Source organism: Puccinia triticina, chromosome 2A (assembly GCF_026914185.1).
Source record: "Puccinia triticina chromosome 2A, complete sequence".
Classification (NCBI taxonomy): Eukaryota; Fungi; Basidiomycota; class Pucciniomycetes; order Pucciniales; family Pucciniaceae; genus Puccinia; species Puccinia triticina.
The window spans coordinates 986,404-1,004,050 of record NC_070559.1 but is presented as its reverse complement, the minus strand read 5'-3'; the positions used below and the strand labels follow the sequence as shown (position 1 = coordinate 1,004,050).

At 45.7% G+C, this 17,647-nt stretch overlaps 1 protein-coding gene across 1 annotated transcript; it reads right to left on the bottom strand.

The window, feature by feature from the left end:
* Positions 1–7,513: 7,513 nt before the first annotated feature.
* Positions 7,514–15,470, bottom strand: PtA15_2A112 (uncharacterized protein; the record flags this gene model as incomplete). Its single annotated transcript, XM_053166100.1, has 27 exons — positions 7,514–7,600; positions 7,729–8,171; positions 8,268–8,490; positions 8,572–8,853; positions 8,939–9,012; positions 9,084–9,176; positions 9,250–9,409; positions 9,487–9,509; positions 9,593–9,712; positions 9,792–9,814; positions 9,888–10,133; positions 10,207–10,430; positions 10,498–10,596; positions 10,664–10,862; positions 10,938–10,963; positions 11,032–11,228; positions 11,290–11,451; positions 11,534–11,579; positions 11,647–11,920; positions 12,125–12,363; positions 12,471–12,529; positions 12,608–12,782; positions 12,899–13,666; positions 13,742–14,861; positions 14,934–14,997; positions 15,065–15,171; positions 15,250–15,470. The coding sequence occupies 27 exons, from the start codon at positions 15,468–15,470 to the stop codon at positions 7,514–7,516; spliced, it is 5,754 nt and encodes a 1,917-aa protein (XP_053017355.1).
* Positions 15,471–17,647: the final 2,177 nt, after the last annotated feature.

Genomic DNA, 17,647 nt, shown 5'->3' with positions numbered 1-17,647 from the left:
ACAAGTGACATCATGCCAGCTCTAGCTAGCTACCTACTATCAGTCCAATATCCATTCACTGGCTCTACCCCAATCTTCCAACCATCTCAACTTCCAGAATTCACAGAGGAGGTCATCAGTTTGTCCTGGGCCCAACCAGCAAAGGGTAGTTATGTTATCTTGCGTTATCCACACAATTGGGGTAATTTGACTACCCTTGTTACCCGGGGCTTCCCGTTACTTTACTAATAATGGGGTCATTTCAAGCCCCGCACGTAACATAACGGGTCTCAAAGAGGGGGCCTGTGGTTGCTGCATCCCCTGGATAATGCAATAACATAACATTTAAGGCTGTTTTAGCCTCAATACTTGCTTGTTATCAGGGGCCCTGTGTGCCCCAATAACATGACAAACATAAAAAAACAGCCGTACTGTGGTACAATAACGTAATTGCACCACCGTTACACGTAAAACATAGATAACAACATAAATTTGGTTACATTACCGTTATCTATGGGTTACTGTAACTACCCTTTGTTGGCCCAACTGATCCTCATTTCTGTCCTGCCAATGCTCATCTTTGGTTCCCATCTCATGCTCAGCCTTGTTGCCTCTTGTGATTGAATAATTGTGTTTTCCAAGAAGCTTGAACCCTTTCAATCTTCTGTGTTTTGGTAGATCCTTGCAGATTCCATATTTTCATTCTTGGATGTCAGGTGTGGCTCAAGGCAAAATCTAACCCCAGAGCCATCATCCTCCAGAAGACAGTCAAGGAGTAGAATTCAGTAAAAAAAAGTTCATATTTGGAACCAGAGATGCTAGATTACCCCACCTGCCACTCCTGATGCTGCTGAACAGCTTCAGTGCTGCCCTCAGCCTGAATAGAGGGGCCAACCAAGCCCAGGATTGTCACACAAGCTACAAGGACAAGAGAGATGTGGGATCTTGAGACCAAAGTTCCTGAAACTGACAATCAACCCATACAATGAAACAAAAACAAATCAAAACCACCAGGGGAGATTTTGACGCACTCTCCAGAGAGTGCCATACTGTACCCTTTTTCAGTAACTGTGCTGGATGCCTTTGATGAAAGTAGTGTAAGAATTAATGAAAAATTCTGGAACTAATCCACAAATGATCTGAGACTGATCCTGGATTCCTGCATAAACCATCCAGAAGTCATGCAGAAGTCAACTGGATCACAACCGGAACGTGGTTGAAACCACTAAGACACAATGGCCACAATCAAATCATAATTCAATAACTTTTTGTTAATTGGGATGAATTATTGGGGTTCAATTCATATTATTTATATGCGCATGAAGGTGGTCATTGTTTTCACTTTGCTAATGTAACTGTCATGTGCGTGTGTGTAAGTTTGTTACAAATTGCAGGTTGGGCCTCCTGCAGATCAAAAGCATGTACACCCCTGTTAGAATGATGTGAAAGGCCCATCTGAATTGGCATATTTCCCTAAAGAAGGCCGGTATCATCTAGAATTGAGCCAAAAAAGGATGAAAGTAGGGTGAAAATATGAGTCAATTCAAGATTGGAGGTGTGTGGTCCCAGATTTCAGATAGAAATCCTGGCTTCTTGACATATATAAGCTTATGAGTTGTTTTTGGGTTTGTTTGTTTTGCAATGTCTCCATGCACATGCATGTGAGTTTTTTTCCACTTTGCCAATGTCACCTTTGTGTACGCGCGTACGTTATGGTGACAGATCACTGGAGGGGCCTTTCACAGCTCCATTACAAGTAAAAACTGGTCAGAAAGCCATGAAAGCCCCTGCAAGTCACATTTACGTTGTTTGGATCCCCTTTGACATAGAGAAATTGATCAACAGAAATTTGCCATAAATGAGTAATAATTGGGAATTGATTAAATACTAGAGGCCAATGCGGCTTCGCCGCTACAAATTCAATGGCCATCCCGCCACTTTCAATCACCCCTTCCCTTAACAGGCTAGCCATATTAGATAGGCAAAAATGATTTTACATCTGGCTAAGCAGACTGTTGTGAAGTATCCCCCATGCCCTGCTAAGGAACACACACTCCATTGCATCCCATGCATGCAAAAAAACCAAAATTCTCATTCAAATCAATTTCATGCAAAAAAATGGATTGCACAAGTCTTAATCTGAATAAGTCAAGCCACAATGTTTCTGTGAGACTGATTAATTTATAGCAAAAATGATTAAAAAATCCAAGGACAAGTTGATTATGATTCATCTAATCACTTCATACTCCTCCATATCCAAGCAATCTCTCTCCATGATCCCCGCTGTCTGGTTGTGTGACTCAGTCCGTCTGGAGTTTGATCAATGTTGCCGGGAGGAGGGCCCCGGGGAGAAGCATCTGGAGCGGGTGCGGCAGGGATTGCCATTGACACTTTCCAGTTGCTCTGTCAGGGGCAAGGGTGTTTGGTCAGAGGGGGCTGGACTTAACTAAGTCCCTCCTGGGCGCAAAGTGCCCGCCTCCGAATGAGGGACTTGCAAAAATATTTTTTTGGCATGTCAGGTTTGCTCAATGTACATGAACAGGCAAGAAGCCTGCACATCTATCAGTATTTGTTTGGTTATATATCACCCCACCTTAATGGTCAAGAAATCATCTAGCAAGAAGGCCTCATAATGGGTAAGATGTGGGTCCCTAGGGGCATTGTCTCACAGATTGCAATCATCATCAAAAAAAGCAAAGTTGCTTTTGATTTCCATCCTCTGTACATACACCTGTCAGAGCTATGAAAAAAAAGCAGACTGATGTGTCACTTTTTGCCTCAAAGGAACTGTATTCACTTCACTGTTTCAGGGTACCTGTGGGATGTCTGTCAGTTTGGGAGGGGGCCTTCAACCTAACTTAGCTAATTTCCTCCTCCTCAGAGCAAAGCAACCTCTGAAGGAGGGACTTATGCGCTATGTGGACCCCACGGCCTGAGAGAATTATGACTTTTGGTGGGGACTTTTTTAGAATCAATCTCACTCATGCGCCTCTGCACCATTTTTGATATTGTTGACGTTTCTGGGGCGGCCCAAGATGTTGCTATATTTCTACCATTTTTTCCCATCCTCAACACCTCTTGTTGAGCTGCAATCAGAGTTGTAACTTCATGGATTTCAGATTCTGTACAGTGCAACATGTGTGATACGGGATATAGCCAACTAATGAAGTTGCAAAAAAAGACATTTCACTGTCATTAGATATCCCTAAAAATAGCAAAATAGGTGGAAAGATTCTCCTAGATGTTGTGCATCTTTTGTTCCCCTACAGCTCAATCACATGATGTGATGTGATGAAGCTACACAGGCTCGAAAAAGGCCAAGTTGCCAATTCTCTCAGGCCGCGGGGTCCACTTAGTGTATAAGTCCTTCCTTCGGAGGGTCCCTACGGGACGGCGTCCCCCCTCCAATAGAGGGACTTAGTTAAGTTAGGCCTTCAACTCGCAAGCGGTACGGCAGGGGAAGGGACCATGCGACCTGAAGTGATGGGTGGGGATTCAAATTCTCACATCTACTCTTGATGACCGGTCTGACTGGTCATCAAGAGATGTGAGTCCCCTCAATGACCGGCAAAGACCGGTCATCGACAGCTGTTAGTCCCCACGATGACCGTCGCAAACCAGTCATTGAGAGCTGTGAGTCCTCTCAATGACCGGTCTGTGCCGGTCATCAAGAGGTGGTGAGTCCCCTTGAGGACCGGTCTGACCGGCCATTGAGAGGTGGTGAGTCCCCTCAATGACTGGTCTGACCGGCCATAGAGACAGTGGTGGGCAGATACGTTACTTTACGTTACGGCAGTGAAATTGGATAACGTAACATCTTTTTAGTTATCCAAATTGGCCATTTTGGTAACGTACAAAATTTGGGCAGTAAAGTATAGTAAAGTAACTTTTTTTTCAACCTGATTTTTTATGTTTTTGGTAACGTAACTTTTTTGATATGGGGCTTTTTGTAAAGGGGGTTGAGATTATTGAAATGAAGAGAGAATTGGTATCATGTCTTTAGCTTATTGGTTAAGGCTTGCGAGGTTAGTGATGTTTGAAGTTGTGGGTTCAAACCTCACTCTGAACAACTTTTAATCTGGCTTCCTGGCAGCATACTGAGTTTATGTTGTTGTTTAGTGTCAACTTGAGCAAACATCTCGCTCATATTGATAAAAACAACCACAAATCAGGGCCTTTACCAGAAAGTTACACCAAAGTTACCCAAATATGGGAAAAAATGTAACGTAACTGGTTTTGTTCAAAATAACCAGGGAACGTAACTAGATAAAATCAAGCCCATTTTCTGCAGGAGATATTGTAACTCCAAATTAGATATCTGTAACTAGCAGATAACGTAACTGTAAAGGTTACGTATCCCTCAGAGTTATCCATTTGGAGAACGTATCTGCCCACCGCTGATAGAGAGGTGGTGAGTCCCCTTGATGACCGGTCTAACCGGCCATCAAGAGGTGGTGAGTCCTCGATGACCGGTCTAGCCGGTCATCAAGAGGTGGTGAGTCCCCTTGATGACCGGTCAGATCGGTCATTGAGAGGAGATGCGACTCACCTCGATGACCGGTCAGATCGGTCATCGAGAGGAGATGTGAGTCCCCACGATGACCGGTCTAACCGGCCATCAAGAGGTGGTGAGTCCTTGATGACCGGTCTAGCCGGTCATCAAGAGGTGGGGAGTCCCCTCAATGACCGGCAAAGACCGGTCATTGAGAGGAGATGTGAGTCCCCACAATGACTGGCACAAACCGGTCATCGAGAGCTTCAAGTCCCCTCAATGACCGGTCTGTGCCGGTCATCGAGAGGTGGTGAGTCACCTCAATGACCGGTCTGACCGGCCATTGAGAGGTGGTGAGTCCCCTCAATGACCGGTCTGACCGGCCATTGAGAGGTGGTGAGTCCCCTCGATGACCGGTCAGATCGGTCATTGAGAGGAGATGCGAGTCCCCTCGATGACCGGTCAGATCGGTCATTGAGAGGAGATGCGAGTCCCCTCGATGACCGGCAAAGACCGGTCATTGAGAGGAGATGTGAGTCCCCACGATGACCAGCACAAACCAGTCATCGAGAGCTTTGAGTCCTCTCAATGACCGGTCTGTGCCGGTCATCGAGAGGTGGTGAGTCCCCTCAATGACTGGTCTGACCGGCCATCGAGAGGTGGTGAGTCCCCTCGATGACCGGTCTAACCGGTCATGGAGAGGTGGTGAGTCCCCTCGATGACCGGTCTGACTGGTCATCGAGAGGAGATGTGAGTCCCGTCGATGACCGGCACAAACCGGTCATCGAGGGCTGTGAGTCCTCCCAATCAGCGGTCTTTGCCGGTCATTGAGGTGAGTCCCCTCGATGACCGGTCTGACCGGTCATCGAGAGGAGATGTGAGTCCCGTCGATGACCGGTCTGACCGGTCATTGAGAGGAGATGTGAGTCCCGTCGATGACCGGCACAAACCGGTCATCAAGGGCTGTGAGTCCTCCCAATCAGCGGTCTTGCCGGTCATCGAGGTGAGTCCCCTCGATGACCGGTCTGACCGGTCATCCAGAAGAGATGTGAGTCGACATAGTGATAGCCACCTCTTTAGGCCCTTGAGCTGACCTGTAACCACCCAGATGAGTGTGTACAGGCCAGCATTGTGCCTGCCCAGGCGCAGGGCCCTGGCAACCTTCAGGGTGCAAAGCATGAGGGCCCAGGTTGTGTGCAGCAGCAATGCTGAAACAAGTACAATACATGGAGCGTATCTGGTAAACATTTTTCACTGAAGATGGAGACCTACATGTGCTATTTTTTGTTTTCAGCCATCCTATAAATAATCAGGGCTAAAAACAAAAAATAGGACTTGTGGGTCTTTATCTTCAATGAAAAACGTTTACCAGATACACACCATGTATCGTACTTGTTTCAGCGTTGGCAGCTGGTCGGATACTTAAAGGGTGTGGGGGAAGCTGTTTGTCCCCCCAGGGGATGTGGTTTCATCCCACCCCCCTCCCTGGAGCCCACTAATCACTTGATTAGGGCCTCCTTGATTACATTTTTGACCAACCTTCTTTTGCCTGTTGCTCCGGCACGGGCTGGAGGGTCAATCCGAGGTGCCCTCTGGGGTGTTTGGGGATTAATTTCAACGGTTGTGGGATTTTTGCTAATGAGCACAGGCAAAAACTTTGATCTTGCCTTCTGTGTTTCTGTGATTTTAATAAACTTGGATGATTTCATGACAGATTGTAATTAAGTTATCCTTAGAAAATTAAATGGTTCTATCAACAAAGGGTAGTTACGTTACGTTGCGTTATCCGCGCGATTTTTGTGACGTAACTACCCCCGTTATCCGGGACCCCCCATTACTTTACTAGTAACGGGGAAGTTTCAGGCCCCGCGCGCAACGTAACGGGCCTCAAAAATGAGGCCCGTTATCGCATTATCCCCCGGATAACGCGATAACGGACCATTTAAGGCTTTTTTAGCCTCATTTTTTGCCCTATCTCAGGGGCTCGGCGCGCCCGGATAACGCAACAAACATAAAAAAAAGGGCTTAATGTGGTGCGCTAACGTAATCGCACCGCCGTTACGCGTAACGCGTAGATAACGACAAAAATTCTGTTACGTTACCGTTATCTACGCGTTACACGTAGCGTAACTACCCTTTGTTGGTTCTATACAACATTGCACAAGGTACTGTGATAATTCCACATCACTTCTGACACACTTCCCATTGACTTCTGAAGAATTTATCAATCATTTCCTTATCCACATCTGACTCACATCAGACCCAAAACAACATAAAATTAGACTCTGGCACTCTCTGGAGAGTGCGTCAAAGTCTCCCCTGGTGAACAGTCCAAGCTTCCTGAAAAACACAATACACACTCAACAAAATTGCTCTCTCTTTGTGGACTTTGGCAACAATTTTGTCATCCTACAGAATCTGAGTTTAATAGGAGGGTTCACAATTGAAATTTGCAAAACTTTAGGACATATTTTAAGGTGTTTAAGAACATTTATGGTGTTCAAAGTTGGTTTGCATAATTTTATGCATGCATAAATCATAAAATCATAAAAATATTTTGACAAGGAAATTTTGTATTACATAATTGGACAGTTATATCCCCTGCAAAAAAGATCTTATGATTTTATGATTTATGCATGCATAAAACTATGCAAACCAACTTTGAACACCATAATTCTTTTTAAAAAATTGCTATGTTTTACTGGTTGAACAGCAACACCTCATCATGCACATCTTACCAAAAGTTTGAAATTTTGTTCATAAAGGCCTTAAATTTACCCAAGTTTTGTAAAATTCAATTGTGAACCCCCATGGATCATGATAGAAACCCTTTTGGACATTTCAAATGTCTCAAGGGTTGATGCGGGTTGAGCAGGACACAGCAAGCACAACGAGTAATGGAATAACGAGCAGATTATTACACACAATGAAACAGGTACAATGACCATTGATTACAATATAGAGCTTGGTAAGAAAACAAATAGAAACTGGAGAATTGTCAAATTAACCGTCCAGACCACATGAATGTAGATTGAGACAAGCTCAAGCGTAGTAAGAAGAGCCGACCAAACAATCGTTCAAGATTGTTAATTCTTCCTCACTGAACATTTTTTGACCTTCAAACCAAGTCTTTGTTAAATAAACAACCGATCAAACAAACAAAAAATAAATAAATCAGCGTAAATACGAATATGAGAGACTAGAAAAAAGGGCATGGATGAAATGATATTTAAGGTGAAAAAGTGTATAAGTCTTACGTCTTGGTGGGTTTTTTTGTAGACGGTTAGAGTGCTTCTAGCCGTAGTAGAGATCATCGGAGGGGAGCTCAAATGAGAGCAGAGATTATGAATCAAGATCTGAGGGACCCAAGGGGGGACATCGTAGGGGAAGGCATTGACGAGTGCGGAAGAGCCGAGGACCGCAGAATGGATCTTGATCAGGGTGGACTGGTAGCCGGGCCGCTCGACCCCATTCTCTAGAAACCTCTGTTTCGGCACTGGATTATCTCGCAAAGTCTTCGTGAACCTCTCCTTGAGATGTAAAATCGACTCTCGCTCCGAGCAGTGTACGATGCCTGAAAGTGTTGTCGCTGCTGCCTCTCGCACTTCCATATTTGAATCTTCTAACAACTTGCACAAGCTCTCCATCACCTCCTCTACTTGTGGTCTACTCAAGTTGTAGATTTGATGGAAGAAAAACACTTTTTCCGTCAAGTTTGAAAGGAACAAGTAACATCTTTTTCAGCAAGCGTAAACAAATTCTCGGCATCCCCGGTTGGTTAGATCCAAACACATACCTCGGAGTACGGTAAGTACATCCAGTCGGACCTTCCAGCTCCTTGCCTGAGATAGATCCAGCAAGGTAGCCAAAAAACGGTCTACCAACATACACGGCCAAGCAAGTGTCGCCAGAGTCATCAAGGTCGTATGAGAAAGCTTACTAAGCTCTTGATTATCAATCATCTCGTGCATGTAGAATAGCTCTGGAATAATTTGCGGGATAAAGGGGTGAGCGGCGGCCTGGAGGAAAGAATAAAGAGGCTTTAGCGGTCTTGATACTTCCATGTGATCACATTTATTAAAAGCCGAGCGAGGACTGACTGCTTGTACATCGCTTAAGCATGACCAAAGCCACGCCAACACGGTCATCGAACATTTATCGTACTCCTGGTCGCCATGTTGAGCCGGTAATCTAAGTTTCCTAAACTTCTCCAGGTCATTGAACAGGTCCGGAAGCACTCCATTTAGTAGCGTATCGGTGGCAAGTAAAGGTTCATCGGTTCCAGCTCGACAAGCCTCCAGAAAACACGACAGATCCCGAAACGAAGGCTGCGTTTCAGCTTCGTTTAAGCTTCGCAGGTTTAAACTGACGCAATTTCGAACCTGTAAGTGTAAGAAATCAGCAAAGAACATCAGTGACCTTGGATGCGCGAGTCTTTTGTCTTTCCGAATAGACTTCCTCACAAACCTCGCGATAATCATGGCCAATAGATTTCCAATAAATATCCGTATACTTGGGTAGTAAAGGTTGCATGAATGGCCCTAAGAAGAAGAACTCGGATCAATAATCTTTTACACGCAGTAGTATCTACTTGGGATGACGAAGAACTAACAAGCCAATGATCGAAGAAGAGCGCCGATGAACTGATGAGCTTTACTAGTCAGAAACGCAGAAGTATTGCTATCCGTTTCCAAGTTCAAAATGACTAGGGATGATTGATTACTCCTCGAAAATTAGCTGACTACACAACGCTGAAAGTAAAATCGATAAGAACTTACAGTCAACCAGAGGTTGATTCCTTCGGGGGTCCCTGCCCCATAAAATGTAATCCACGCACATCACCCAGCAACTTAACATGTCTGGAGTGATCGAATCGTATATTTTCTTCAGGCAATTTTCGAACCAACTCCAAACGATGTTCTGTTGTTTCAACGGCCACTGGGAAAGACGAGCAGTATGGATTCTCACGATCAATAATATGCCAGAGAAAGGAGATCTTGAATACTGAGACTTACATGCTTAGTGCTTCGAATAACCCCTTGGAAGGTAAGATGACAAATAGGAACAGGATGGACGATCAGGCTCTCGGGACAAGATCGAGTACGAAGACGATGAACGTACCACTGATGATTTCGGCTGCGGCTCTCTGCTTGTGTCGGTCTTCTGGATCAGCGAGTAATTCTTCTAGTGTAGGCAAGAGGCTCAGCCAAAGTTCATCGCCGAAGATTTGAAAGATAGATTCTAAGAATGATGAGCAATTCTTAGATCAGAAGGGGAAATATCATCGGCCGTTTCAATATTGAAGGGAAAAAGCACTCACTGATAGCCATCACATTCTCAGACCTGATTGCACGTTGCGATATATGTCAGTATGCAAGTAACAATCAGTTGCAAATGAAACGAAAGATCACTCAACGAAATATAATTCCTGGTGTGCTCTTGACTCAAATGAGCCGCCATCTTTTCCCAGAAGACTTTCTGTCGCATGACCCCTTTTAGAGCGTCCAGAGCTGGACCGGATGGGCTTTCCCAAACCGTCCCAGAGGCCTCATCAGGCGGCTTGTACACCTTTTCCGAACCACAGATTAACCAACCGGTCAGGAATTTGTCTACAAAATACTGCGGATGGTCTTTCAATGGGCGCTGTAGCTCTGCAAGAAATCTATATCGCATATACACCCAAATGATCAGGGGTGCATTCTCTGAGAGTAGTTCAATGGTCATGTATATCTTACTTGTCAAATTGTTCGCGGTCCTGCGGGGATGGAAGATCCACGGTCATTCGAAGAGGATTGCGTGATTCTCCCGTGAGCAGATCTTTATCTGACTCGATGAAAGTCCGAAGTTTGACGAAATGGAGCATCGTGGTGATAGTAGAGATAGCATGGGTTCGCTTGGCGGGCAGCTCGGAGGTCGCAAGCTCGTTCACGAAGTGAGCTGCCACTCTTGCATTGATAGGCTACAATAAAAACACATCAACATCCGGATAATTTGCAAAGGTAGTTTGCGTAAAAGAAACCAATTACCTCATCGCGTCTCACTATACTGCTCAATAAGCGATCGGCATGAAGCGAGTACTTCCAGTGAGTCGAAGGGGCCTCGGCAATATCGAGCAAATCATCCACCTTTTCGACAAACAAAAACTACGTGAATGGATAGTCTAAACAACAGGAATAAATATATGACACCAACCAATTGATGTGACCAGGTGTCCTTGCTTTCAACCCGGGCTTGCCTCCTGGATTCAAGGATTTGAGATATCTCGGGATTTATGGAGTGACGCGTCAGTTCAGAATTCAAGGATCTAATCATCTCATCGGTACCATCAATCTGAATCGTATTTTTCAAAGTAGATGGTTCTTTCTGACGTAATGTCATTTGGCCGAGTAAGCTGCAGTTGAAGAGAAAAATGCAAAGGGATCGTCAGCGTTCCGTCAGGAATATTTCGTGACACTTTGAGACGCACTTCGACACCAGGGACTGAATCGAAGACTGCAAATATATAAATCAATAAGAATCTCAGTATGAATAATTCAAAATAAAAAACTCAGGTAACTAACCTTCTCAGAATGCTGACAGCGTAGCAAAGACAAGTAGAAAGTAGAGCAAGATTGAGGATCTGCTACACAGAATTTGAAGAGCGTCTTGGAGGCCAAGACGTAAATGGCGCCTTTGGTCCGATCGGACTCGGCACCAGGCTTGAGAGAATCGAACAAAGTGGGCAAGATCAAGTTTCGACTCCCATCATAAAGGTGACCTGTGGAAACCACCGGGATCAGTTTGGTCAGGCAAAAGATTTTGATGATAACCGGACTTACAGGCTGCATCCAAGACCTTCTGTGCCGATCGCCTGATCGAAACCCACGAAGATACTGAAAACTCGGTCAGATCTTGGATCAGTTTATCGTCAACCGAACTCCGTCGGACGAAGAGCTTGAGCGATCGCAGTCGGGTGAAATGGGCCAGCTGAGCCCGACGGACTAATTTGTAAAAGACAACAAAAAGTAAATGTCCCCAATCACCATCAGCTATCAATCGGGATATATAACTTCATCAACTTACTCCAGTAAACCCTTGGATATTCTTGCTGCGACTTTGATATTCGAGTCTAGCCACATCAAAAAAAAACCAGTCTACACAACATCCTCCTATGAGGGGCGCCGGGAAAAACTCACCATGTCTTGAACAAATTTATAGTTCTCCTTATGATAATCATGAATGGGACTTTCACAGGCATAATCCAAAAGGATCGAAGACATCAAGGATACAATGGACTGAACGCATTTGATGTTATCTTCATAGAGGGTCGTTTTCGTCGCCGCCTGGTGGGCCAGCTCCGAGACTGATGCTTTGAATTTCACCACTCTAGCCCAACGCCCATCTGGACTCGCTAAGGGGATCCCCGTACGGACCATCGGAAGGTCTTCTATAGCTCTTGGGAGAGGCTCTCTGCAAGTAAAATAAAACTTCGCATCAGCATTAGACAGTTTGGGGTTGGTAGTAAGCAAATTCGGGTGACATCAATCAGCCAAACCTGCTGATTGAACAAGATTAGCGAAGATACTATGCAATAATGTTGTAACGGTTGGTTGGTTTTGGCATTACATCAGATTGAGTTTGATGTCACCCGAATGATTGAAAACGAGTACTGACCCCCAATGCGTATATGGCTGACCGGGATTATCGGGGGAGCCCATAACGACAAAGGCAGAGATCCCGGTGATAACAAACTTGGCCATCGCACATAGCTTGACGAAGTTACACTTCTCATCATGGTTGAGGGTGGACTGATTAAGAACTTCATCGAGCTCGACCATGTATGGTTGGACCACCTCTTCAAGAATGGTGATCGCGAAGTCGATTTCCTCAGATGATGGCACATGCCAGCGAATCTATTGAGCACCAGCATATTTGTGTTGTGTTATCAGTTGTTTTTCTCCTCGATATTCAGTCAAAGTTGTACGAAGACCTTGGCAAAATGCGAAAAAGGTCACTCAACTTGCGCATCTTGGGCTTTATAAGTCTTTCCCCACAGTGACTGATGATGATTTGTAGAATCTAAAACAGAATAGCGATGAAATAAGTACCAGCGATTCATCCAACAATGGGCACTTGATGAGAAAAGGAAATATGTACTTGAACCATCCCACTCCTCTGGGTTTAAAAACCGACTGTCCTCGGGATAATATTCGATGAGAGCTCTCAAAAGAGTGTAGAGGAGCGTCGATGTATAGAGGTATGACCGTTCAGTTTTGCAATCCTTCATGACCAACTTGAGTAGAGACAAAATTGACTCCTTAAATTCTACGATCTAGAAACCAACCACGCACAAACAACAATTTAGTTAGAGAGATCATACCTCAAAAGTGATTATTATACGTAGTGGGAAGTCACAGAATGGCTCAAGGAAAAAGAACTAGGACGTACTGTAGGGCCAGAATTATTAGAGATCCCGATTATAATGCTAAAGAACCAATGTAACCGAAGATCTGAGCCCGTAGGTGAATTGGTTGACATCGTATGAACGGAAGCCGCGCCAGCCTCCAACTCAGCACGGATCCTGGTGTCGCACAAAGGGTAGATAGATTTAAAGGTGGCTGCTCCAGAGATTCCGCGAGTGAGTGAGCCAGCTATTAAGCCAACAGCCTTGACCATGTTTGATCGAACGTTGTCGGAGACGTAAGACTTGAAATAATCGACCATCTTGAGCCCGAGCTCGGGTGAGACCGCCTTGCAAAGCTCATCAAACGAGGCAGATAGGAAGTTGATCGTGTTCTCTTCCAGTTTCCCTCCCGTCTTCTCCTGTTTACCTTGTGGCTCCGGTAAATTCTCAAAAACACTCATCACCCTTTGGAAATAGGTTAGCGCCCAATCCGACAAAAAGCTTTCAGATTCTAGCACGATCGTCCCGTTATCGGGTTGGCTGGGGTTAAATTGGCTCAAGTCTCCAATCTCAATTTGTTCCTGTTCTGGATCGGACATCACCGTGCTTTCACTGATTTTGATCTTGGAGACCGTTTGTAATACGAGCATAGCAGTGTACATCGTTTTGCTTGCATCATTTGGGTCGATTCCCGGCAAAAGTAAGTCGAGAATGGCAGGTAAACTGCCAGCAACGTTGCGAAAAGACTGTACACTGAGCATACTTCCCATGACTGATGTTAACGCAGCAATGCACGCTGTTGTACGATGAGTCTATGTGATAAGGGAGGATGTGTAAGCAAATTGCCAATCGTGTAAAAGAAGATTCCATCCGAAATGAAGATCTACCTCCAACAGACCCTCGAGGGCCAAGACGGAGCGCTCGACGATTGGCGGCACCATCACGCTAGGTTCGAGAAAAGCGGCGACCTTCAAAGCGTGCTGAGTCCAAGTTGATGTAGTCGAGTCCTTGGAAAACATAGACATCAAGAGTACATTACTTAACATGCTCACAAATCGCTTCTTGATCTGGGCCGTCAACTTCCAGCGATCGGGCGTGCTTTGTTCAGCCCTAGATTCTGAGCTCCACCGACGGGCAAATTGTTTGACAAGATAGTTTAAAAACTTGGCGAGCTTCGCCGACCAACGTCCGTAGTTTGAAGGATGGAAAAAAGTTTCCATTGCCGTTAATAATCTGGATAGCGACGTGAGCGCGCGGCAGTCGCCCGACTTGGGATCCTCGGTCATGGAAGCGATTATGATGGTGGCAAACGACCTGAGGGTTTCTGACGGTTTGAGCATCTTGAGGACCCGCGAAGATACTGTGATATCGGTAACCTGAGCGCTGTAGGTCGCTACTGCTTGTGTGGTTTTAGATCCTACAGGTACGCTGAAATATCGAATACACTGAGTCATGATGAATGACCATTGGCGCTCTGTATAGATCCCGACGTCCCGATGGATCCCAGACCAAGCCTCTTGACCTTCAAAGCTCGAAATAGTTTCTAGAGCTATATCATCAAACTTGTCACCAGGCTTGAGGTTCTTCAAAATTTGTTCTAGGCGTGGATCGCTAGCATTAGGATCGAGATGTTTAAGTGAGAGTCGTGCGAGCAGATCGAGCCATTGCGAATCCCAACTTTGGCTTTGGAAAGTGTTCCAAAGTCGGAAGATTGAATCAAGCCAAGGGAGCGGATGACTGATTGGCAAAAAGTGACATAGAAGAGACTGAGTGCTGAGGACGGTGTTGACTTCTGGGCCGTTCAGTTCGGGAAGGAAGGCTTCCAGTATCTCCGTGGAATTGTGCGGAGGGAAATAAGCGTTTGCAAACTCTGCCAAATTGAGATAGGTTAGATAGATGGTTGTTAGGCCGATAGCGCGCTGTTTGGGGAATATTTCAGGTTTCAAAACATCATAGAGTGGCTTCCAGTCCAATTGAAGATCTCGAACATCCAGGGTTTTATCTGACCTGGGAAAAGTAGATGACAGAGATTAGTTACCTTTGTTTTTTTCAGAAATGATGCAGGTGGCGGTGGCTTACTTGATGAGAACTATCAATAGCTTAGCCATTCGCGCGACGCAATCAGGATCCATACCACGAGAAACTGGAAAATGAGAACTCCACGATTAAGCTTCAGCGATTGGAAATAAGGTGAGAAGAACGATGCGCACCAGTGAGATTGTACAGTAGGGCAGCCAAGCGGGCCCTAAGACGGCGTTTGATGGGGTATCGGAAATCAAGCCATTTCTCGAGAACCTGCTGCCAATAACTGAAGGCACTGTTGGGGCAGAGGTCAGGAGCTGAGTCAGCCTCTTGGGTATGCTATATAGATATGTGTGAGTCTGGAGGGCTTAACTATTCGAAGTCTTTTGCTTCAGCAGCTTCTAGTAGGTGCTGGATGATCAGCTCGAGATGGGTATCCATCTCTTCGAGGGATTCGATCGGATAGGGCATTAGGTTGGGGTAAGTTTTATCTGTCCGGTTTAGGCCTGATGGCAATTGGAGGTGTTTTGGTAGTTTGGTGTTGCTGCTACTGTTTTCCTGCTCCTGCTCGGGCGAGGATGGCTCTGACTCCATGGTGAGTCTCCTTGGGTGTTTGCGATTCCGGTGTTTTGATGGCCTGGTTGGTTGGTGTTCACTGTTCTGGTTGGGCAGTGAAGCCGATTGCTATGTATTGGCGAAACCTTACATCTACATAGGGTAGACATCAGATTACATAAGCTCGCTCTGATGACGACATTCCCTTGACCGGGCCGCAAGTCACCCCCCTTCGTACCGCTCTCCTGGGTCCATAACCGCTCAGCAGTCAGTCTGCCCTGCCTAGTTATAAATGTAAGCTAGTCAAGGGGTATTCCGAAAAGGGTTGCTTGTTGATGCCACAAAGAAAGAGAATAAAAAAAATGCATAACAAGACAAGTCACTTCTCAAAGTCCTTCAAAGTCTGTGCCCGAAAATGCATATACAAAATCAGGCCTCAAAGGCGAGTTACAAGACCAAATGGCCATTGTCGGATGACCAAGTATTAGGGCCTGTACCATAGCTTTCCGGGAATTCGAACCTCGGATTCCGCGCCCCCAAAAATTATGTTCTGCTGAGATTCCATTTCCCCCTTGGATTCCCTGAGTCCACAATCCGAGGTGTGCCAAAAGGCGTACCACGGAACCACGGATTTGTCAACATGGAGGTCACTCCCCCGGTCATCGAAGAGGGTGATTACTCCTCTCCTAGTCCGTTCCGTTCCGGTCATCGAGGGGATCATGCACTCCTCTCGATGTCCGGAACGAACTGGTCATCGAGGGGATGATGTACTCCTCTCGATGGCCGGAACTATTGATCTCCGCTCCGTTCGGGCCATCGAGGGGAGTGATTACTCTTCTCGATGACCGGAACGAACTGGTCATCGAGGGGATGATGTACTCCTCTCGATGGCCGGAACTATTGATCTCCGCTCCGTTCGGGCCATCGAGGGGAGTGATTACTCTTCTCGATGACCGGAACGAGCCGGCCATTGAGGTGAGTGATTACTCTTCTCAATAGCCGGCTCGTTCCGGTCATCAAAATCATTACATCATCCCCTCGATGACCGGAACGAACCAGCCATCAAGGGGAGTGATTACACCACGGCTGCAACCAAACTATTTTGAGTGGTATTTGAAACCACTCAAAATAGTCCAGATTGGACGTCGGGTCCAGGCCCCCGCGGAAACCACTTTGAGAAGTTTTGTGAGAGTTCCATCAAATAGTTTACATTTGGTTAATATTCGGCTTTTGAAACCCGCAACGTTGGCAGACGGTTATGAAAACTGTTCACCCAGGGAAAAACATTCCCTGGATTGACTGAAACATTCCCAAATCAATTGAATTTGGTTGGAGGTTAGCAAAACTTTTTGGGACTCAAAAACCAATGTTTTCTTGAAAGCCCAAGACATTTCAGACTCAATTCGAAAAGTTGGATAACTTGGGTAAAACGGCCTGTATGTTCAAAGATGTTCTCCAGAACTTCCAAAGTTCATCAAACGTTTGATCAAACTCAGCGCTTGTGCGCGATTGTTTGTTGAAATGTTTGCAATTCCGCCCAGCTATCCTGCTGTTTGGTTGGAATTGTTTGCCGGGCGCAGACATTTGGACTGTCGCTTTACACAGTGAGGGTCTTGAGTCACTGGCTTCAATTGCAGGGGTTGAGGGTAACAATCATAACAGGGAGGCATACAAGTGAGATAAAAGGGAGGGAGGGTCTGCCGTGCTACTTAGTCAGAAGGTGGAAGGGTGGATGAGATAGGATGCAAAAACTAGGGTTCACTAAAGTTGTTCAGATTGGCTAGCGCCGGGGTTGCTAAGTCTTCACCTCCTTGCCAATGGTAGGCAGTGATTTCTTCTTCTACCTCTGTGGCTGTTGGCATACATAGCACAGTCAGCTGCAGTGACACAGTCAACCGTCTTATTTGTTAGAATTCTGCCCCATGCCCAGAAGAGGGGTTATTTCTGTTGTTGTTCTTTTCCTTTCCAGAGTGTTCCATAGCCAACTAGGCCCCCTCTCTAGGCCCCTTGCCACAGTGTATTTCTTCTGTTCCCTCATGAAATACACACTCACTCAGTTCCGGGCCCATATCAGACAGACCTGCTCCTTTGGAGACTTCTGATCTTTTGTTCTGAGTCCCTGAGCATCTTGTGCTCTTGACTTCTTCAGCCCTTGTCTTCTCTCATCCTCGATCTTCAGTCACTTTTCTTTCATTATTGCCATCCCAGAGGGCTGT